Source organism: Oncorhynchus mykiss, chromosome 1 (genome assembly GCF_057628025.1).
Source record: "Oncorhynchus mykiss isolate SJ-2025 chromosome 1, ASM5762802v1, whole genome shotgun sequence".
Lineage (NCBI taxonomy): Eukaryota > Metazoa > Chordata > Actinopteri > Salmoniformes > Salmonidae > Oncorhynchus > Oncorhynchus mykiss.
Window position 1 is genome coordinate 1,034,108 of NC_143022.1, and position 24,877 is coordinate 1,058,984.

The following is a 24,877-nucleotide window of genomic DNA, read 5'->3' on the forward strand; positions in this document are numbered from 1 at the left end:
GGTAGATAAATAACTTTCGCTTCCCTCCAGGTCTGAGGGCACACTCTCTAGTAGGCTTAAATTGAAGATATGGCAAATAGGAGTGGCAATATCGTCTGCTATTATCCTCAGTAATTTTCCATCCAGATTGTCAGACCCCGGTGGCTTGTCATTGTTAATTGACAACAATGATTCTTTCACCTTTTCCACACTGACTTTACGGAATTTAAAATGACAATGCTTGTCTTCCATAATTTGATCAGTTATACTTGGATGTGTAGTGTCAGCATTTGTTGCTGGCATGTCATGCCTAATGTAACGGTTTTGAGTTGTTTTTTTAGGGTAGGTTGTGCCGACCTGAAAAAATATAGATTTCTCCTTTTGGTTTGAGGGATTGAGTCCCGTCTGGTTCGTCAAGTCTACACCAATACAAAGGAATCATGCAAAAGTCAGTATGGACGTAGACTTTTCATAAACCCTGAACACATTGGAAATAACTTGAAAACAACTTATTTTGTGTTGGTTGTATTCCCAAAATAAATTCAAAAATACACGCAATAATGTCACAACACAATGATCTCTGGTTCCTCAAGAAAAGTCCCGTACCTCAGGCCTAAAAAGAGTCCAGCCCGGTAAATGAGTTCAGTGAACCCAAGTGACCATAGTCACGCAATTGTCCTCCCATAAAGTGATGTGTAAAAACCGGTCTCATTCATACACTCAGAATGCAATACATTTCTGTTCCACATACAATGGAGTATCCTAAATCTTCAGCTACAACTGAACACATAAACCAACACGGTTTAAATCACACCAAAACAAAGGAAAATACCGTACACACTTTTAAATACAACAAAAACAAACTGGGTGTGAACAAGCTTCCAAGCTGAAGGTTGAACACTTCCTCTCTTGCGCAACACACTTTTGCGTAGCTGATGCTGAGGCTGTCTTTTTGGGAATTATAGGGGAAGTGGCCCATTGGCAGGAGAAGCACTGAGACGGTTTAGACAAATTCAGGGCCGTCACACTAAGTTTGCTAATCTTGCCAATGAAAAAATAATTTAAGTAATTGCCAATATCACTGGTGAATGCGACATCTGATTCAATAAATGATGGAGCTGAGTTTGCCTTTTTGCCCAAAATGTAGTTTAAGGTGCTCTAAAGCTTTTAACTATCATTCTTTGTCATTTATCTTGGTTTCATAGTTTTAGTTTATGCTTTTTATTCAGTTTAGTAACATGATTTCTCAATTTGCAATACATTTGCCAATCGGTTGTGCAGCCAGACTTATTTGCAATTCAATGCCTTTTTGCCTTATCCCTCTCAACCGTAATTACCATAATATGTTTAATTCCTTATCAATCCACAGGGATTCAACATATTTTTGTCATTTTGTTAATGGCTGCATACTTATTACTTATAAGTAACTGGAATAAGCAATTTGTGTTCCCAATTGCACCCTATTTCCTAGATAGTGCACTATCCATATGGCACCCTGTTCCATTTATAGTGCACTACTTTTGGCCAGAGAGGTCCACGTGGGAAGCAGACTGTATCCTCAGGTGTGTTAGCTGTGTTATGCTTAGACTGTTCTGTCTCTGTGTGTTCTGTCCCAGGTGTCGTGGCGGTGCTATTCTGTGGGATCACTCAGGCCCACTACACATACAACAACCTGTCTGAGGAGTCCACCAAGCGCACCAAGCAGGTAACACCCTACATACTACACACTAACACTCTAGCCCTAAACCTTACCACTAACCCTCTCCAGCCCCTCTCCTCTCCTGGTTGTCATGCTAGCTGTAAAGGGTTCAATCTGGAGCAAAAACGGTGCTATCCAGGATCACAGGACATCAATAAGCTGCTCCCAAACATTTTAAACCAGCATCAGTCTATCATAGTTCATGTGGGATTCAATGACATTGTGAAGGACAGCTCAGAACAGTTGAAGATTGATTTTAAAGAACTGATTGGGTCTCTACTTGACACCAACAAACGCCCCATAATATCTGTCCCTCTGCCCTCCTAAATTATGGCATTGAAGGTTTCATCAGACTTTTAAATCAAATCAAATGTATTTATACAGCTCCTGCTGTCTCTAGAGAGTTGAAAACAGCAGGTCTGGGACAGGTAGCACGTCCGGTGAACAGGTCAGGGTTCCATAGCCGCAGGCAGAACAGTTGAAACTGGAGCAGCAGCATGACCAGGTGGACTGGGGACAGCAAGGAGTCATCAGGCCAGGTAGTCCTGAGGCATGGTCCTAGTGCTCAGGTCCTCCGAGACAGAAAGAGAGAGAGAGAATTAGAGAGAGCATACTTAAATTCACACAGGACACCGGATAAGACCGGAGAAGTACTCCAGATATAACAGACTGACCCTAGCCCCTCGACACAAACTTCTGCAGCGTAAACACTGGAGGCTGAGACAGGAGGGGTCAGGAGACACTGTGGCCCCATCTGATGATACCCCCGGACAGGGCCAAACAGGCAGGATATAACCCCACCCACTTTGCCAAAGGACAGCCCCCACACCACTAGAGGGATATCTTCAACCACCAACCTACCATGCTGAGACGAGGCCGAGTATAGCCCACAAAGATCTCCGCCACGGCACAACCCAAGGTTTTTTTTTATCCCTCCATAACAGCAACTGTTGCAGCTCTGTGGGTTTAACATTTATTGACAATAGTGATACCTTCTGGAAACAGCTTGTTTTATAAAGAGGATGGGATCCACTGAGATCTCTTGGGTTCCTGGATCCTTTCATAGATGGTCCAATAAGCTGTAAAGAGCCAACTACACTGGACCAGATGGTCCAATAAGCTGTAAAGAGCCAACTACACTGGGGACAGATGGTCCAATAAGCTGTAAAGAGCCAACTACACTGGGCCAGATGGCTCTTTACAGCTTATTGGACCAACTGCACCTCAACCTGATCCTCAACACTGGGGCCCCTCAGGGGTGCGTGCTCAGTCCCCTCCTGTACTTCCTGTTCACCCACGACTGCATGGCCAAACACGACTCCAACACCATCATTAAGTTTGTAGGCAACACAACAGTAGTACGATTACTAAGATGGCGCCAGTGGATGTATTTCAAGGCCTACCTTCAAACTCAGTGCCCATTTGCTTGACATCATGGGAAAATCAAAAGAAATCAGCCAAGACCTCAGAAAAATAATTGTAGACCTCCACAAGTCTGGTTCATCCTTGGTAGCAATTTCCAAATGCCTGAAGGTACCACGTTCATCTGTACAAACAATAGTACGCAAGTATAAACACCATGGGACCACGCAGCCGTCATAACGCTCAGGAAGGAGATGCGTTCTGTCTCCTAGAGATGAACATACTTTGGTGCAAAAAGTACAAATCAATCCCAGAACAACAGCAACGGACCTTGTGAAGATGCTGGAGGAAACGGGTACAAAAGTATCTATATCCACAGTAAAACAAGTCCTAAATTGACATAACCTGAAAGGCCGCTCAGCAAGGAAGAAGCCACTGCTCCAAAACCGCCATAAAAAGGCCAGACTACGGTTTGCAACTGAACGTGAGGACAAAGATCATACTTTTTTTGGAGAAATGTGCTCTGGTCTGATGAAACAAAAATAGAACTGTTTGGCCATAATGACCATCGTTATGTTTGGAGGAAAAAGGGGGAGGCTTGCAAGTCGAAGAAAACCATCCCAATCGTGAAGCACGGGGGTGGCAACATCATGTTGTGGGGGTGCTTTGCTGCAGGAGGGATTGGTGCACTTCACAATATAGATGGCATCATGAGGCAGGAAAATGATGTGGATATATTGAAGCAACATCTCCAGACATCAGTCAGGAAGTTAAAGCTTGGTCGCAAATGGGTCTTTCAAATGGACAATGACCCCAAGCATACTTCCAAAGTTGTGGCAAATGACTTAAGGACAACAAAGTCAAGGTATTGGAGTGGCCATCACAAAGCCCTGACCTCAATCCTATAGAAAATTTGTGGGGGCAGAACTGAAAAAACATGTGCGAGCAAGGAGGCCTACAAACCTGACTCGGTTACACCAGCTCTCTCAGGAGCAAAATTCACCCAACTTATTGTGGGAAGCATGTGGAAGGCTACCTGAAATGTTTGACCCAAGTTAACCAATTTAAAAGGCAATGCTACCAAATACCAATTGAGTGTATGTTAACTTCTGACCCACTGGGAATGTGATGAAAGAAAATAAAAGTTGAAATAAATCATTCTCTCTACTATTATTCTGACATTTCACATTCTTAAAATAAAGTGGTAATCCTAACTGACCAAAGACAGGGAATTTTTACTAGGATTAAATGTCAGGAATTGTGAAACACCTTAGCCAAAAGCATTTAAACTCAGTTTATGTAAACTTCCGTCTTCAACTATATATATATATATACTGTTTTGTAGTTTAGTCTCTGCCGCTCCGACGTTGTTCGTCCAAATATTTATATATTCTTTATTCTTTACTTTAGATTTGTGTCTTTTGTTAGATGTTACCTGTTAGATATTACTGCACTGTTGGAGCAAGAAACACAAGCATTTCGCTACACCCGCAATAACATCTGCTGAACAGGTGTACGTGACTAATAACATCTGCTAACCATGTGTATGTGACCAATAACATCTGCTAACCATGTGTATGTGACCAATAACATCTGCTAACCATGTGTATGTGACCAATAACATCTGCTGAACAGGTGTATGTGACCAATAACATCTGCTGAACACGTGTATGTGACCAGTAACATTGTCCTGGGCGCCTCCCTGCAAGGGGAGGCCCCTTTCTCATCAACAGTTATCACATTGGATTGTGGATGCTATAATATTGGCCTATAACAGCAAGGGGTTATAAGCAGGGCTCACTCCATGGCTACATCTTAGGCAATGTTCAAGGGCATCTCCTTGCAGGAGATTTGCGATGCGGCTTGTTTGGCATCCTCTCATACTTTTGAGGTCCTACTGACCAGACGTCCCTGTACCTTCATTGGCACGTCCTCAGTGTCGGGGCCTCTGAGGGTTGATACGTTTGGACTGTCTGGCTTCGGAGGGCCTCTGGCCATACCCTACTGTGAGATGTCTAAACTAATAATTGAAAGAGAACTTAAGGTTTCTTGCTTAACCCTGGTTCTCTGATATTATGAGTGACCCATCTTACCACATTTCCCTACTCGCAAGAGTGTGAGGAAGTTCTACGTTTCTGTTTGCTAGGCCTGGTTTTAACTGACTGACTGGCATCCTTTTAAAGCTACCTGGTTGAGGAGAAACCTCAGAATATAAAAGGGATTAAACATAAATATTAGCCTTCTCAGCTTTATTGACTTGGATGTGTGTCTGAGTATGTAATGAATGAATCTCTCTGCGTTTCAGCTGTTTGAGGTCCTTCACTTCCTAGCAGAGAACTTCATCTTCTCCTACATGGGCCTGGCTCTGTTCACCTTCCAGAACCATGTATTCAGCCCCATCTTCATCGCCGGGGCCTTCGTATCCTTTAACCCTGAATAGTGACTACTCTATAACTCCAGCACCTCCTCCCTGCTGCTCCCACACGGTCAGTCTAGGTAACGCTAACAGAGAGCTGCTTTACAGACAGTGCTGAAGCAAATAATGCAATAGCCAGATATTGTGGAAGTATCAGGGAAGCTTTGATCAGTTATACTGTTTGTTGTCCAACACTGTTTACATTGATACACTTCTCAGACAACCAGTATAACTGCTCCTCAAAGCTTCCCTGATACTTCCAGAATATCTGGCTATTGTATTTTTTGCTTAATGCGTTGATACATTTCCAGTGTTTCTGTTTGGGTCAAAGTGGTTCTAATCTGCCTGGCTAGCCAGTGTTTAGTCCTGCTCTGTCCCCTCATCCTGACTAGGCTTCATCTGGATTTATCCTGACCTCCAAAGCCCTTTAAATCCCCTGACTGTGTCTTCTATCCTCCCTTCTTGTGTTTAGCTTTGTTTACCTCTAACGCACCACCACACCACAGCCAGCTCAGAGAGGATAAATAACACCCGTGCATGCTGGGACAGCAAAGGATGCTGCTCTTTAAAAGAGACAAAGGGGAATGGAAACACTGTGATTTAGAATGCCAGCCAACTAACTGTAAATCGTCATATTGGCATTGTTGCGTCAATAAACCTACTGAAGCCGTTCATGTTTGAGCCGATCGTTTTGCGCTGCCAGGTAATGGATAGAGTATGAGGTTGATGTGTTTGATGTCTGGATGGCGATGTATGACATCGAGGTCAGAGGTTCCTGTCAGTCTGTCTGGATGGCGATGTATTACATCGAGGTCAGAGGTTCCTGTCAGTCTGTCTGGATGGCGATGTATTACATCGAGGTCAGAGGTTCCTGTCAGTCTGTCTGGATGGCGATGTATTACATCGAGGTCAGAGGTTCCTGTCAGTCTGTCTGGATGGCGATGTATTACATCGAGGTCAGAGGTTCCTGTCAGTCTGTCTGGATGGCGATGTATTACATCGAGGTCAGAGGTTCCTGTCAGTCTGTCTGGATGGTGATGTATTACATCGAGGTCAGAGGTTCCTGTCAGTCTGTCTGGATGGATGGCGATGTATTACATCGAGGTCAGAGGTTCCTGTCAGTCTGTCTGTCTGGATGGTGATGTATTACATCCTGTCAGTCTGGATGGATGGCGATGTATTACATCCTGTCAGTCTGTCTGTCTGGATGGCAATGTATTACATCCTGTCAGTCTGTCTGGATGGTGATGTATTACATCCTGTCAGTCTGTCTGTCTGGATGGTGATGTATTACATCCTGTCAGTCTGTCAGTCTGTCTGGATGGTGATGTATTACATCCTGTCTGTCTGGATGGATGGTGATGTATTACATCCTGTCAGTCTGGATTGATGGTGATGTATTACATCCTGTCAGTCTGGATGGATGGTGATGTATTACATCCTGTCAGTCTGGATGGATGGTGATGTATTACATCCTGTCTGTCTGGATGGTGATGTATTACATCCTGTCAGTCTGGATGGATGGTGATGTATTACATCCTGTCAGTCTGTCTGGATGGATGGTGATGTATTACATCCTGTCTGTCTGGATGGATGGTGATGTATTACATCCTGTCAGTCTGTCTGGATGGATGGTGATGTATTACATCCTGTCAGTCTGTCTGTCTGGATGGTGATGTATTACATCCTGTCAGTCAGTCTGGATGGATGGTGATGTATTACATCCTGTCAGTCTGGATGGATGGTGATGTATTACATCCTGTCAGTCTGTCTGGATGGATGGTGATGTATTACATCCTGTCAGTCTGTCTGTCTGGATGGTGATGTATTACATCCTGTCAGTCAGTCTGGATGGATGGTGATGTATTACATCCTGTCAGTCAGTCTGGATGGATGGTGATGTATTACATCCTGTCTGTCTGGATGGATGGTGATGTATTACATCCTGTCAGTCAGTCTGGATGGATGGTGATGTATTACATCCTGTCAGTCAGTCTGGATGGATGGTGATGTATTACATCCTGTCAGTCTGGATGGATGGTGATGTATTACATCCTGTCAGTCTGGATGGATGGTGATGTATTACATCCTGTCAGTCTGTCTGGATGGTGATGTATTACATCCTGTCAGTCTGTCTGTCTGGATGGTGATGTATTACATCCTGTCTGTCTGTCTGTCTGGATGGTGATGTATTACATCCTGTCAGTCTGGATGGATGGTGATGTATTACATCCTGTCAGTCTGGATGGATGGTGATGTATTACATTCTGTCTGTCTGTCTGTCTGGATGGTGATGTATTACATCCTGTCAGTCTGTCTGGATGGATGGTGATGTATTACATCCTGTCAGTCTGTCTGTCTGGATGGTGATGTATTACATCCTGTCTGTCTGTCTGGATGGTGATTTATTACATCCTGTCAGTCTGGATGGATGGTGATGTATTACATCCTGTCTGTCTGGATGGTGATGTATTACATCCTGTCAGTCTGGATGGATGGTGATGTATTACATCCTGTCTGTCTGTCTGTCTGGATGGTGATGTATTACATCCTGTCAGTCTGTCTGTCTGGATGGTGATGTATTACATTCTGTCAGTCTGTCTGGATGGATGGTGATGTATTACATCCTGTCAGTCTGTCTGGATGGATGGTGATGTATTACATCCTGTCAGTCTGGATGGATGGTGATGTATTACATCCTGTCAGTCTGTCTGGATGGATGGTGATGTATTACATCCTGTCAGTCTGTCTGTCTGGATGGTGATGTATTACATCCTGTCAGTCTGTCTGTCTGGATGGTGATGTATTACATCCTGTCTGTCTGGATGGATGGTGATGTATTACATCCTGTCAGTCTGGATTGATGGTGATGTATTACATCCTGTCAGTCTGTCTGTCTGGATGGTGATGTATTACATCCTGTAAGTCTGTCTGTCTGGATGGTGATGTATTACATCCTGTCAGTCTGTCTGTCTGGATGGTGATGTATTACATCCTGTCAGTCAGTCTGTCTGGATGGTGATGTATTACATCCTGTCAGTCAGTCTTTCTGGATGGTGATGTATTACATCCTGTCTGTCTGGATGGATGGTGATGTATTACATCCTGTCAGTCTGTCTGTCTGTCTGGATGATGTATTACATCCTGTCAGTCTGGATGGATGGTGATGTATTACATCCTGTCTGTCTGGATGGTGATGTATTACATCCTGTCAGTCTGTCTGGATGGTGATGTATTACATCCTGTCTGTCTGTCTGGATGGTGATGTATTACATCCTGTCAGTCTGTCTGGATGGTGATGTATTACATCCTGTCAGTCTGTCTGGATGGTGATGTATTACATCCTGTCAGTCTGTCTGGATGGTGATGTATTACATCCTGTCAGTCTGGATGGATGGTGATGTATTACATCCTGTCAGTCTGGATGGATGGTGATGTATTACATCCTGTCTGTCTGGATGGATGGTGATGTATTACATCCTGTCTGTCTGTCTGGATGGTGATGTATTATATCCTGTCAGTCTGTCTGGATAGTGATGTATTACATCCTGTCTGTCTGTCTGGATGGTGATGTATTTCATCCTGTCAGTCTGGATGGATGGTGATGTATTACATCCTGTCAGTCTGTCTGGATGGTGATGTATTCCATCCTGTCTGTCAGTCTGTCTGGATGGTGATGTATTACATCCTGTCTGTCTGTCTGTCTGTCTGGATGGTGTTGTATTATATCCTGTCAGTCTGTCTGGATGGTGATGTATTACATCCTGTTAGTCTCTGTCTGGATGGCGATGTATTACATCCTGTCAGTCTCTGTCTGGATGGCGATGTTTTGGACGTGTCACTAATCCTTATGAAGGACTTCCTGTCAGAAGAGTTACTGACCAGTCAGTAGCAGATAGGCCAGTTAAATAATTGAAGTGTTGCTTGATTATAAATTGTTGATGATTTATGAAGTCTCATTCTAACCAATACTGGGGCGTGCCCATAATAAATACATTGATTTGGGGCGGCAGGTAGCCTAGTGGTTAGAGCAGGTAGCCTAGTGGTTAGAGCAGGTAGCCTAGTGGTTAGAGCAGGTAGCCTAATGGTTAGAGCAGGTAGCCTAGTGGTTAGAGCAGGTAGCCTAGTGGTTAGAGCAGGTAGCCTAGTGGTTAGAGCAGGTAGCCTAGTGGTTAGAGCAGGTAGCCTAGTGGTTAGAGCAGGTAGCCTAGTGGTTAGAGCAGGTAGCCTAGTGGTTAGAGCAGGTAGCCTAGTGGTTAGAGCAGGTAGCCTAGTGGTTAGAGCATTGGGCCGGTAACCAGCAGGTAGCCTAGTGGTTAGAGCATTGGGCCGGTAACCAGCAGGTAGCCTAGTGGTTAGAGCAGGTAGCCTAGTGGTTAGAGCAGGTAGCCTAGTGGTTAGAGCGTTGGGCCGGTAACCAGCAGGTAGCCTAGTGGTTAGAAGATTGGACAGGTAACCAGCAGGTAGCCTAGTGGTTAGAGCATTGGGCAGGTAACCAGCAGGTAGCCTAGTGGTTAGAGCATTGGGCAAGTAACCAGCAGGTAGCCTAGTGGTTAGAGCATTGGGCAGGTAACCAGCAGGTAGCCTAGTGGTTAGAGCAGGTAGCCTAGTGGTTAGAGCAGGTAGCCTAGTGGTTAGAGCATTGGGCCGGTAACCGATAGGTTGCTAGATCGAATCCCCGAGCTAACAAGGTATAAATCTGTCCCTGAACAAGGCAGTTAACCCACTGTTCCCTGGTAGGCTGTCATTGTAAACAAGAATTTGTTCTGACTTGCCTAGTTAAATAAAGGCTACACACATTTAGTTTCAGGATCAGACTCATTTTCTTATGGTTTTGTTTGCAGAGCATACAGGCTGGCAGCTTATCACCAGTTCACCCTGTTGGACGAGGTGTATGGCGTCTCATCCCTGTGTGCACAAGGGAGAATTAGACGAGGTGTCTCATCCCTGTGGGCACATGGGAGAATTAGACGAGGTGTCTCATCCCTGTGGGCACATGGGAGAATTAGACGAGGTGTCTCATCCCTGTGGGCACATGGGAGAATTGGACGAGGTGTCTCATTCCTGTGGGCACATGGGAGAATTAGACGAGGTGTCTCATCCCTGTGGGCACATGGGAGAATTAGACGTGGTGTCTCATCCCTGTGGGCACATGGGAGAATGGGACGAGGTGTACAGCGTCTCATCCCTGCGTGTGTCGTCTCTTCCATAAGGCAACATACCCAGAAGCAAGTGGCATCTACATAGGGTTTGAGTTTGAATAAAACCAGTTAATTTAGTAAATGTAGCCTGAAGACATAGACCAAATACCTGCTTCTTATGTAAAAATAGTACTAGTTAGCTTGTCCACTATAACAACAGGTTCAAGCGTAACCAGATAAACTTGCTTTGAAGATTAAACTACTTTCAACAAGCAGTAACCCCGTGTCACTGTCGCTAGAGTAGTGACTTCAACCAGCTTTGGCTGCCATCTAGTGGAAAGGAATGGTCACTACACTGGACAGCTAGTTGGCAGAGTAGTGACTTCAATTAGTTTTGGCTGCCATCTAGTGGAAAGGAATGGTCACTACACTGGACAGCTAGTTGGCAGAGTAGTGACTTCAACTAGCTTTGGCTGCCATATAGTGGAAAGGAATGGTCACTACACTGGACAGCTAGTTGGCAGAGTAGTGACTTCAACCAGCTTTGGCTGCCATCTAGTGGAATGGGCAGCTAGTTGGCAGAGTCAAAGTAGACTTTAATAATATATGCCATTTAGCAGACGCCTTCATCCAAAGCGACCTGGCTACATGGTAGTGGAAACAGACCATAGAAACAGGATTATAAAATACATAGTCAATTACAGAGTTATTAAGGTGTTTTTTTCAGGTTGGTCCAGGAGAGAGAATGTCGAAACAGCAGGTCTGGGACAAGGTAGCAAGTCAGTTTAAACAGGTTAAAAAATGTAAAAAAATCTGTGGGAAAACAATTCCACTCTGATTCCCTTTATGAATGGGTGTATCTTTGAATTGGCTGTTGAATGGCCTGCTCCTTCTCCATTTCCGCTCCCCCAAACTGACCGTCACTCTTTCTCTCTGAGCACTCAGGAGAGTCTGTTGGGATGGCCAGATAGAAGCTACACAAATCATTGTAGGTAATCTCTCTCTATATGTCTACATCTGACATAATATAGTAGACTTCCCAGTGGCACAACGGTCAACGATGCCGTGTAGGAGCTCAGACCGGAAACACCATGTCTTATCCTCCTTGATGGGTTTCACCACAAATGCTCTGGCAGCCTTGGAGAACACCTGGCAGCCTTGGAGAACACCTGGCAGCCTTGGAGAACACCTGGCAGCCTTGGAGAACTCCTGGCAGCCTTGGAGAACTCCTGGCAGCCTTGGAGAACTCCTGGCAGCCTTGGAGAACACCTGGCAGCCTTGGAGAACACCTGGCAGCCTTGGAGAACACCTGGCAGCCTTGGAGAACTTGAAATGGAGCACTGCCTCCTGTGTTGTAGCCTTCTGTCTGTCCCTCCTGTGTTGTAGCCTGCTGTCTGTCTCTCCTGTGTTGTAGCCTTCTGTCTGTCCCTCCTGTGTTGTAGCCTGCTGTCTGTCTCTCCTGTGTTGTAGCCTGCTGTCTGTCTCTCCTGTGTTGTAGCCTGCTGTCTGTCTCTCCTGTGTTGTAGCCTGCTGTCTGTCTCTCCTGTGTTGTAGCCTGCTGTCTGTCCCTCCTGTGTTGTAGCCTGCTGTCTGTCTCTCCTGTGTTGTAGCCTGCTGTCTGTCTCTCCTGTGTTGTAGCCTGCTGTCTGTCTCTCCTGTTGTAGCCTGCTGTCTGTCTCTCCTGTGTTGTAGCCTGCTGTCTGTCTCTCCTGTGTTGTAGCCTGCTGTCTGTCTCTCCTGTGTTGTAGCCTGCTGCCTGTCTCTCCTGTGTTGTAGCCTTCTGTCTGTCCCTCCTGTGTTGTAGCCTGCTGCCTGTCCCCCCTGTGTTGTAGCCTGCTGCCTGTCCCTCCTGTGTTGTAGCCTGCTGTCTGTCTCTCCTGTGTTGTAGCCTGCTGTCTGCCTCGCCTGTGTTGTAGCCTGCTGTCTGCCTCTCCTGTGTTGTAGCCTGCTGTCTGTCCCTCCTGTGTTGTAGCCTGCTGTCTGTCTCGCCTGTGTTGTAGCCTGCTGTCTGTCTCTCCTGTGTTGTAGCCTGCTGTCTGTCTCTCCTGTGTTGTAGCCTGCTGTCTGCCTCGCCTGTGTTGTAGCCTGCTGTCTGTCTCGCCTGTGTTGTAGCCTGCTGTCTGCCTCTCCTGTGTTGTAGCCTGCTGTCTGCCTCTCCTGTGTTGTAGCCTGCTGTCTGTCCCTCCTGTGTTGTAGCCTGCTGTCTGTCTCTCCTGTGTTGTAGCCTGCTGTCTGTCTCTCCTGTGTTGTAGCCTGCTGTCTGTCTCTCCTGTGTTGTAGCCTGCTGTCTGTCTCTCCTGTGTTGTAGCCTGCTGTCTGTCTCTCCTGTGTTGTAGCCTGCTCACAGCAGTTCAGTGCGTCTCCAGGGTGTTAATGCCCTCACCCATGACAGTGCCTGAGACACAGGGAATACACAAGACCCCTGTATCACTGACTGGAATCATCATAATCAGTTCTGATTTTACTATAAAATATATGACAGTACCTCTGGCTTTCCGATGGCCACCAGCTGTTTCCTCACACCTTTGGCAATGGGTCACAGGTCACTGCTCATGAGCAGCCAGTAAGGAAGACCGCTGATGGCACCAACAGATTCCCTGCTAACAACCTTCCCACTTCCTCCTGTGGCCCACAACACACTGTCTCCTTGGTGATGGCAAAACCATTTATTTTCAGGGTTGAACTGATGACACCTGCTCGACAACCAGGCTCATGGCAGACATTGAACAACTCCTTCAGCTTGCTATCAAAGACTACGCATTTAGAATTTTACACATTCTCTTCGATAATATATCTTGGCTAAGACTGTGATGATTGATTCTGATCTCTCAGGTTCTTACAGCGAGTTCTGGTCTTCACTGATCTCTCTCTCCGTCAGCTCCATCTGTGGTGTAGTTCTGGTCTTCACTGATCTCTCTCCATCAGCTCCATCTGTGGTATAGTTCTGGTCTTCACTGATCTCTCTCTTCCTCAGCTCCATCTGTGGTGTAGTTCTGGTCTTCACTGATCTCTCTCTCCGTCAGCTCCATCTGTGGTGTAGTTCTGGTCTTCACTGATCTCTCTCTCCATCAGCTCCATCTGTTGTGTAGTTCTGGTCTTCACTGATCTCTCTCTCCATCAGCTTCATCTGTGGTATAGTTCTGGTCTTCACTGATCTCTCTCTCCATCAGCTCCATCTGTTGTGTAGTTCTGGTCTTCACTGATCTCTCTCTCCATCAGCTCCATCTGTTGTGTAGTTCTGGTCTTCACTGATCTCTCTCTCCATCAGCTTCATCTGTGGAGGATATGAGCAGGACTCCGTTGTATACTGATGGTCGTGAGATCAATCTGGCTGGGCCCCGAGCTCTTTAGTGAGGGTCCCAGTGGATCTCTTTAGTGAGGGTCCCAGTGGATCTCTTTAGTGAGGGTCCCAGTGGATCTCTTTAGTGATGGTCCCAGTGGATCTCTTTACTGAGGGTCCCGGTAGAGCTCTAGTGAGGGTCCCGGAGGAGCTCTAGTGAGGGTCCTGGTGGAGCTCTAGTGATGGTCCCGGTGGGCCTCTTTAGTGAGGGTCCCGGTAAACCTCTTTAGTGAGGGTCCCGGTAAACCTCTTTAGTGAAGGTCCCGGTGGACCTCTGTATTGAGGGTGCCGGTGGACCTGTTTAGTGAGGGTCCCGGAGGACCTCTTCTCCACGCAGCACAGTAACACTCTGGCACCCAGGGGTCAGTTTGGAATGCTGTACTAACCGTTATTTCCTGTTGGTAAATAATTAAGGCATCTATTAGGCTATAGGTATTTTCAAGAATCACTGTATATTGTCCAGTTTATATCCAAAATGGCCTCAGGGATGACAGATTGTGTCTTGAAATAACATGGGATATGCTTGTACCTCCTCTGCCTCCTGAACATTCTCCTCAGGGATGAAGATGCCAGGAAACAAACAAACGTTTTGTTAAAAAACTGAACCCAAATATATAAGTTGGCGTTAAGAAGCTACCTGTCTTGTATGTTTTGTCAACACACACACAGCAAATACAGGGACATTTATTTTTTCCAGTAAATTAGCTATGTCAACTTCAGTCTAGCAAAGTAAGGTGGAGCTAACAAAACATTAAAACAAAATATATTACAGAGTAACTACCTAGTAACAGGGCTACAGAGTGACTACCTAGTAACAGGGCTACAGAGGAACTACCTAGTAACAGGGCTACAGAGGAACTACCTAGTAACAGGGCTACAGAGGAACTACCTAGTAACAGGGCTACAGAGTAACAGGGCTACAGAGTGACTACCTAGTAACAGGGCTACAGAGTGACTACCTAGTAACAGGGCTACAGAGTAACTACCTAGTAACAGGGCTACAGAGTGACTACCTAGTAACAGGGCTACAGAGGAACTACCTAGTAACAGGGCTACAGAGGAACTACCTAGTAACAGGGCTACAGAGGAACTACCTAGTAACAGGGCTACAGAGTGACTACCTAGTAACAGGGCTACAGAGTGACTACCTAGTAACAGGGCTACAGAGTGACTACCTAGTAACAGGGCTACAGAGTGACTACCTAGTAACAGGGCTACAGAGGAACTACCTAGTAACAGGGCTACAGAGGAACGACCTAGTAACAGGGCTACAGAGTGACTACCTAGTAACAGGGCTACAGAGTGACTACCTAGTTTTTTTTATTTTTTTTAATTTCACCTTTATTTAACCAGGTAGGCTAGTTGAGAACAAGTTCTCATTTGCAACTGCGACCTGGCCAAGATAAGGCATAGCAGTGTGAACAGACAACACAGAGTTACACATGGAGTAAACAATTAACAAGTCAATAACACAGTAGAAAAAAGGGGAGTCTATATATACATTGTGTGCAAAAGGCATGAGAAGGTAGGCAAATAATTACAATTATGCAGATTAACACTGGAGTGATAAATTATCAGATGGTTATGTACAGGTAGAGATATTGGTGTGCAAAAGAGCAGAAAAATAAATAAATAAAAACAGTATGGGGATGAGGTAGGTGAAAATGGGTGGGCTATTTACCAATAGACTATGTACAGCTGCAGCGATCGGTTAGCTGCTCAGATAGCAGATGTTTGAAGTTGGTGAGGGAGATAAAAGTCTCCAACTTCAGCGATTTTTGCAATTCGTTCCAGTCACAGGCAGCTGAGAACTGGAACGAAAGGCGGCCAAATGAGGTGTTGGCTTTAGGGATGATCAGTGAGATACACCTGCTGGAGCGCGTGCTACGGATGGGTGTTGCCATCGTAACCAGTGAACTGAGATAAGGCGGAGCTTTACCTAGCATGGACTTGTAGATGACCTGGAGCCAGTGGGTCTGGCGACGAATATGTAGCGAGGGCCAGCCGACTAGAGCATACAAGTCGCAGTGGTGGGTGGTATAAGGTGCTTTAGTGACAAAACGGATGGCACTGTGATAAACTGCATCCAGTTTGCTGAGTAGAGTGTTGGAAGCAATTTTGTAGATGACATCGCCGAAGTCGAGGATCGGTAGGATAGTCAGTTTTACTAGGGTAAGTTTGGCGGCGTGAGTGAAGGAGGCTTTGTTGCGGAATAGAAAGCCGACTCTTGATTTGATTTTCGATTGGAGATGTTTGATATGGGTCTGGAAGGAGAGTTTAGAGTCTAGCCAGACACCTAGGTACTTATAGATGTCCACATATTCAAGGTCGGAACCATCCAGGGTGGTGATGCTGGTCAGGCGTGCGGGTGCAGGCAGCGAACGGTTGAAAAGCATGCATTTGGTTTTACTGGGGTTTAAGAGCAGTTGGAGGCCACGGAAGGAGTGCTGTATGGCATTGAAGCTCGTTTGGAGGTTAGATAGCACAGTGTCCAAGGACGGGCCGGAAGTATATAGAATGGTGTCGTCTGCGTAGAGGTGGATCAGGGAATCGCCCGCAGCATGAGAAACATCATTGATATATACAGAGAAAAGAGTCGGCCCGAGAATTGAACCCTGTGGCACCCCCATAGAGACTGCCAGAGGACCGGACAGCATGCCCTCCGATTTGACACACTGAACTCTGTCTGCAAAGTAATTGGTGAACCAGGCAAGGCAGTCATCCGAAAAACCGAGGCTACTGAGTCTGCCGATAAGAATACAGTGATTGACAGAGTCGAAAGCCTTGGCAAGGTCTATGAAGACGGCTGCACTGTCTTTTATCGATGGCGGTTATGATATCGTTTAGTACCTTGAGCGTGGCTGAGGTACACCCGTGACCGGCTCGGAAACCAGATTGCACAGCGGAGAAGGTACGGTGGGATTCAAGATGGTCAGTGACCTGTTTGTTGACTTGGCTTTCGAAGACCTTAGATAGGCAGGGCAGGATGGATATAGGTCTGTAACAGTTTGGGTCCAGGGTGTCGCCCCCTTTGAAGAGGGGGATGACTGCGGCAGCTTTCCAATCCTTGGGGATCTCAGACGATATGAAAGAGAGGTTGAACAGGCCGGTAATAGGGGTTGCGACAATGGCGGCGGATAGTTTCAGGAATAGAGGGTCCAGATTGTCAAGCCCAGCTGATTTGTACGGGTCCAGGTTTTGCAGCTCTTTCAGAACATCTGCTATCTGGATTTGGGTAAAGGAGAACCTGGAGAGGCTTGGGCGAGTAGCTGCGGGGGGGGGGGAGCTGTTGGCCGAGGTTGGAGTAGCCAGGCGGAAGGCATGGCCAGCCGTTGAGAAATGCTTGAAGTTTTCGATAATCATGGATTTATCGGTGGTGACCGTGTTACCTAGCCTCAGTGCAGTGGGCAGCTGGGAGGAGGTGCTCTTGTTCTCCATGGACTTCACAGTGTCCCAGAACTTTTTGGAGTTGGAGCTACAGGATGCAAACTTCTGCCTGAAGAAGTTGGCTTTAGCTTTCCTGACTGACTGTGTGTATTGGTTCCTGACTTCCCTGAACAGTTGCATATCGCGGGGACTATTCGATGTTAGTGCAGTCCGCCACAGGATGTTTTTGTGCTGGTCGAGGGCAGTCAGGTCTGGAGTGAACCAGGGGCTATATCTGTTCTTAGTTCTGCATTTTTTGAACGGAGCATGCTTATCTAAAATGGTGAGGAAGTTACTTTTAAAGAAAGACCAGGCATCCTCAACTGACGGGATGAGGTCAATGTCCTTCCAGGATACCCGGGCCAGGTCGATTAGAAAGGCCTGCTCACAGAAGTGTTTTAGGGAGCGTTTGACAGTGATGAGGGGTGGTCGTTTGACTGCGGCTCCGTAGCGGATACAGGCAATGAGGCAGTGATCGCTGAGATCCTGGTTGTAGACAGCGGAAGTGTATTTGGAGGGCCAGTTGGTCAGGATGACGTCAATGAGGGTGCCCTTGTTTACAGAGTTAGGGTTGTACCTGGTGGGTTCCTTGATGATTTGAGTGAGATTGAGGGCATCTAGCTTAGATTGTAGGACTGCCGGGGTGTTAAGCATATCCCAGTTTAGGTCACCTAACAGAACAAACTCTGAAGCTAGATGGGGGGCGATCAATTCACAAATGGTGTCCAGGGCACAGCTGGGAGCTGAGGGGGGTCGGTAGCAGGCGGCAACAGTGAGAGACTTATTTCTGGAGAGAGTAATTTTCAAAATTAGTAGTTCGAACTGTTTGGGTATGGACCTGGAAAGTATGACATTACTTTGCAGGCTATCTCTGCAGTAGACTGCAACTCCTCCCCCTTTGGCAGTTCTATCTTGACGGAAGATGTTATAGTTGGGTATGGAAATCTCAGAATTTTTGGTGGCCTTCCTGCGCCAGGATTCAGACACGGCAAGGACATCAGGGTTAGCAGAGTGTGCTAGAGCAGTGAGTAAGACACACTTAGGGAGGAGGCTTCTGATGTTGACATGCATGAAACCAAGGCTTTTTCGATCACAGAAGTCAACAAATGAGGGTGCCTGGGGACATGCAGGGCCTGGGTTTACCTCCACATCACCCGCGGAACAGAGAAGGAGTAGTATGAGGGTGCGGCTGAAGGCTATCAAAACTGGTCGCCTAGGGCGTTGGGGACAGAGAATAAGAGGAGCAGGTTTCTGGGCATGGTAGAATATATTCAGGGCATAATGCGCAAACAGGGGTATGGTGGGGTGCGGGTACAGCGGAGGTAAGCCCAGGCACTGGGTGATGATGAGAGAGGTTGTATCTCTGGACATGCTGGTTGTAATGGGTGAGGTCACCGCATGTGTGGGGGGTGGGACAAAGGAGGTATCAGGGGTATAAAGAGTGGAACTAGGGGCTCCATTGTAAACTAAAACAATGATAACTAACCTGCACAACAGTATACAAGGCATATTGACATTTGAGAGAGACATACAGCGAGGCATACAGTAATCACAGGTGCTGAATTGGGAGAGCTAGCTAAAACAGTAGGTGAGACAACAACAGCTAATCAGCTAGCACAACAACAGCAGGTAGAATGGCGATTGATTAGGCAGAGAGGGTCGGATTAACTACACACAGAGCCTAAGTGCGGCTGGGGCCGACAGATAAAACATAAACAAGCAGAATGGATTACCGTGATTAATGGACAGTCCAGCATGCATCAGCTATGTAGCCAAGTGATCAGTGTCCAAGGGGCAGCGGTGGATGGGGCAGGGAAGCTGGACTGGCGAGTGTTATCCAGGTTAGAAAACTAACAATGACTAAATAGCTTGTAGCCAGTTAGCTGGTTAGCTTCTGGAGGTTCTTGAGTGTGTTCTAAAAATGTAAAGATAATAGCGGTTCCGTATCACATTGGGTGAGGCAGGTTACCCGAAGGTATAAACAAATTAAAAATCGAAAAGGGATAGAAAGTAAATATGGGTTCAGTGAGTGTTTGGGACGCGGCGATTCAGACGGTTAGCAGGCCTGTGCTAACAAGCTAACAGTTAGTAGACGGTGCTAAACACGGTAGCAGTTAGCGGACCGGGCTAAACAAGCTAGCAGTTAGCAGGCCGAATTTGCAAGCAAGGAGATAGCAAGGGCTAGAGAGTTAGCCTTTGGGGACGTCGCGATGGGGGGAGTCTGTTTATTCCTCTTCATGCGGTGACATCGATGGACCGGTCGTGGGTCTGGATATTGTAGCCCAGGAGCTCAAAATGTTCCGTTTGCGATGGGAATCCGGGGTGAAAAATAAAAATAAAATAATAAATAGGTCCGTTATGCTCTGGTTAGAGTCGCGTTGTTCGAACTGGCGAGAGCTTTCCGAGCTAAAGGTTAGCTGATGACCGGTTAGCTGAAGACCGCTAGCAATGTTTTGCTGAAGCTGGTAGTTAGTTGGCTAGTTGGCTAGCTTCAGTTGAGGGGTTCCAGATCCGAAGTAAATATAAATACTTTAGGAAAAATAGTTACGTTGGGTGAGGCGGGTTGCAGGAGAGTATTTAGAAGAAGTTGAGGTTCAGCAAAAGGTTTTAAAGATATGTGAAGAAAAAAAAACGAAAACAAACGATATATACAAGGGACACGACAACACGTCCTACTGCTACGCCATCTTGGATCGAACCCTAGTAACAGGGCTACAGAGAAACAACCTAGTAACAGGGCTACAGAGGAACGACCTAGTAACAGGGCTACAGAGGAACGACCTAGTAACAGGGCTACACGGCGCCACACATCAAATATTTTTCCACCGGCACAGGTTTTATAAATTCACAAATAGCGATTAAATATTCACTTTTTGAATATTTTCCTCTGATTTGTCATCCAAAGGGTCCCAGCTATAACATGCAGTGTCGTTTTGTTAGATAAAATCCTTCTTTATATCCAAAAAGTCTGTTTAGTTGGCGCCATCGATTTGAGTAATCCACTCGTTCAACATTCAAAGAAAGGAATCAAAAAATCTACCCATAAACTTTGCTTCAACAAGTCAAAATATGTTTCTATTTAATCCTCAGACACCCTAAAATGTAATCAAACTATAATATTTCTTACGGAAACTGATTTTAGCAGGTCCTGTCTTCATGGCGCACGCCAACACGAATTTCCAAGACCATGTCCCTGTACTAAAACTGATGTTTCTTATTCGTTTTTCAAGTTACAAGCCTTAAACCTTGAACATAGACTGCTGACACCATGTGGAAGCCAAATGAATTGTTAGTTTTCAGTATGACCTTATACTTACCATTGTAACAGGATGGTCTCATCCCCTTTAAGAGTGGATAGTGTTTCCATTCCCCTTTAAGAGTTGATAGTTCTGTCAGTGGTGATAGTTCAAGGTAAACAGGGCTGTGGGGTGTTCTTCACATTGCGGCAGAGTTTATGTCCTTTATGTATACCGACTTCTATCCTCAACACTGTCCCGTCCGTCAGCTGGCCATCTTCATAGGCCGTGCCTCCAACATCTACCCCCTCTCCTTCCTGCTCAACCTGGGACGCAGACACAAGATCAGGGGCAACTTACAGCACATGATGATGTTTGCAGGTACAGAGCAGTGATGTCTGTGGTATAGACCAATGATGTCTGTGGTATAGACCGATGATGTCTGTGGTATAGACCAATGATGTCTGTGGTATAGACCGATGACGTCTGTGGTGTAGACCGATGACGTCTGTGGTGTAGACCGATGACGTCTGTGGTGTAGACCGATGACGTCTGTGGTGTAGACCGATGACGTCTGTGGTGTAGACCGATGACGTCTGTGGTGTAGACCGATGACGTCTGTGGTGTAGACCGATGACGTCTGTGGTGTAGGCCGATGACGTCTGTGGTGTAGGCCGATGACGTCTGTGGTGTAGGCCGATGACGTCTGTGGTGTAGGCCAATGATGGCTACATCTAGACCCCCCCCTCCCCCGAGAGGAAACAGTATAGTAACCCCACTACATCTAGACCTGCCCCCCCCCCCCCTGAGAGGAAACAGTATAGTAGCCCCACTACATCTAGACCTGCCCCCCCCCTGAGAGGAAACAGTATAGTAGCCCCACTAAATACAGTACCCCTGTATATAGCCTCCACATTGACTCTGTACTGTAACACCCTGTATATAGCCTCCACATTGACTCTGTACCGTAACACCCTGTATATAGCCTCCACATTGACTCTGTACCGTAACACCCTGTATATAGCCTCCACATTGACTCTGTACTGGTACCCCCTGTATATAGCCTCCACATTGACTCTGTACCGTAACACCCTGTATATAGCCTCCACATTGACTCTGTACCGTAACACCCTGTATATAGCCTCCACATTGACTCTGTACCGTATCACCCTGTATATAGCCTCCACATTGACTCTGTACCGGTACCGCCTGTATATAGTCTCCACATTGACTCTGTACCGTAACACCCTGTATATAGCCTCCACATTGACTCTGTACCATAACACCCTGTATATAGTCTCCACATTGACTCTGTACCGTAACACCCTGTATATAGCCTCCACATTGACTCTGTACCGGTACACCCTGTATATAGCCTCCACATTGACTCTGTACCGGTACCCCCTGTATATAGCCTCCACATTGACTCTGTACCGGTACCCCCTGTATATAACAGTCGGCTGTTATCTCTGTCCTCGACACTTCCTACCTTCATACAGTATGTTAAAGTTCCAACTCACCTGGACAAGACCATTGACCTTCTCTATGCCAATGTGAATGATGCCTAATGCTTGACTGCTCTGCCTCCACTGGAACAATCTGACCACAACCTCATCCAGCTGCTACCAGAATACCACCCACTGGTCTAGCTTCTACCAGAATACCACCAGCTGCTACCAGAATACCACCCACTGGTCCAGCTGCTACCAGAATACCACCCACTGGTCCAGCTGCTACCAGAATACCACCCACTGGTCCAGCTGCTACCAGAATACCACCCACTGGTCCAGCTGCTACCAGAATACCACCCACTGGCCCAGCTGCTACCAGAATACCACCCACTGGTCCAGCTTCTACCAGAATACCACCCACTGGTCCAGCTGCTACCAGAATACCACCCACTGGTCCAGCTGCTACCAGAATACCACCAGCCGCTACCAGAATACCGCACACTGGTCCAGCTGCTACCAGAATACCACCCACTGGTCCAGCTGCTACCAGAATACCACCCACTGGTCCAGCTGCTACCAGAATACCACCCACTGGTCCAGCTGCTACCAGAATACCACCCACTGGCCCAGCTGCTACCAGAATACCACCCACTGGTCCAGCTTCTACCAGAATACCACCCACTGGTCCAGCTGCTACCAGAATACCACCCACTGGTCCAGCTTCTACCAGAATACCACCAGCCGCTACCAGAATACCGCACACTGGTCCAGCTGCTACCAGAATACCACCCACTGGTCCAGCTGCTACCAGCATACCACCCACTGGTCCAGCTGCTACCAGAATACCGCACACTGGTCCAGCTGCTACCAGAATACCACCCACTGGTCCAGCTGCTACCAGAATACCACCAGCCGCTACCAGAATACCACCAGCCGCTACCAGAATATCACCCACTGGTCCAGCTGCTACCAGAATACCACCCACTGGTTCAGCTGCTTCCAGAATACCACCCACTGGTCTAGCTTCTACCAGAATACCACCAGCCGCTACCAGAATACCACCCACTGGTCCAGCTGCTACCAGAATACCACCCACTGGTCTAGCTTCTACCAGAATACCACCCACTGGTCCAGCTGCTACCAGAATACCACCCACTGGTCCAGCTGCTACCAGAATACCACCCACTGGTCCAGCTGCTACCAGAATACCACCCACTGGTCCAGCTTCTACCAGAATACCACCCACTGGTCCAGCTGCTACCAGAATACCACCCACTGGTCCAGCTTCTACCAGAATACCACCCACTGGTCCAGCTGCTACCAGAATACCACCCACTGGTCCAGCTGCTACCAGAATACCACCCACTGGTCCAGCTGCTACCAGAATACCACCCACTGGTCCAGCTTCTACCAGAATACCGCACATATTGGAATCTATTTATAGATGACTGGGAGGAGAATCTGCAGAGCTGCTTGGCAGGTACAGATTGGAATCTATTTATATATGACTAGGAGGAGAATCTGCAGAGCTGCTTGGCAGGTACAGATTGGAATCTATTTATAGATGACTGGGAGGAGAATCTGCAGAGCTGCTTGGCAGGTACAGATTGGAATCTATTTATAGATGACTAGGAGGAGGATCTGCATAGCTGCTTGGCAGGTACAGATTGGAATCTATTTATAGATGACTAGGAGGAGAATCTGCAGAGCTGCTTGGCAGGTACAGATTGGAATCTGATAGTTTTTTCTGAATGTGTAACGGACTATGAACTCCTGTACTGACAATGTGGTGTCAAGCAAAACTGTGAAATGTTATGCAAATAATAAGCCATGTGTCATAAAATAAACCACGGAGGCACTGAACAGGAAGGAGGGTTTACATAGTGGAAATGGAGATGAGTTGACAGTAGTACAGAACGAGATTAAAGGGCTGAACAGGAAGGAGGGTTTACATAGTGGAAATAGAGATGAGTTGACAGTAGTACAGAACGAGGTGAAAGGGCTGATCAGGAAAGACATAAAATACAAACTGAAATTAGAAAACTGCAAGAGAATAACATGAAGGATGTCTGGGATGGTATGAAGAAGATGACAGGCTACAGCACCAGGAGACGTCTACAGAGTGATGAGGGAAGGGACAGAGCCACAGAGTTGAACCAGTTTCTCAGCAGAGCAACAGCAGATTGGGGAGGTGCTGGACTCTGGGGGTCTGGGAAGCACTGAGCCCATGAGCATCTGGGAGGAACATTTGGTGAAGCTGCTGAAGACGATCAATCCCAGGAAGTCAGTAGGACCTGATGGGGTGAAAGCCAGAGGACTCCAGGTGTGTGCTAATCAACAGGCTGTCAAGACTGCAGTATGTTTTCAACCTGTCCCTAATACTCACAGATATTCATACTAAACATCCTGCATAGTACCCATTTCAAAGAAAGCAGGAGGGACTGCACTGAAAGACTTCACACAAGTCATGAAAACCTTTTATGAAGAGTCGAGGTGGCAGCCTATCTGGATCCTTTGCAACGTGCCTAGATGCCCAAAAACTGGTGTTGAAGATGCCCTACCTCCTCCACACCTGGAGAAGCCTGGCTGTGGTGACAACAATGTTCTTTGACTTCTCCAGTGCTTTCAATACCATACAACCCCACCTGCAGGCCCAAAAGCTAAAGGACATTAACGTAAACCCACATAAAGCCAAATGGATTGTGAACTACCTGACAAGTAGAACAGCGTTGGTAAGGCTGAACCTGGCTGTATCAGATCCGATATGTACACGGAGGTGGCGCAGGGGACGGTCCTGTCACCTTCTCTGTTTACCCTTTATACAAAT

General features: G+C 46.7%; 1 protein-coding gene across 1 annotated transcript in view; it reads left to right on the top strand.

Moving 5' to 3' along the window:
- slc9a7 (solute carrier family 9 member 7) overlaps positions 1-24,877 on the top strand; it is a 303,023-nt gene that overhangs the window by 36,591 nt on the left and 241,555 nt on the right. The window contains exons 9-11 of the mRNA XM_036977980.2: positions 1,596-1,684; positions 5,346-5,459; positions 20,869-20,980. Of these exons, the coding sequence (XP_036833875.2) occupies positions 1,596-1,684; positions 5,346-5,459; positions 20,869-20,980 (315 nt within the window). The remainder of the gene's footprint in view (positions 1-1,595; positions 1,685-5,345; positions 5,460-20,868; positions 20,981-24,877) is intronic.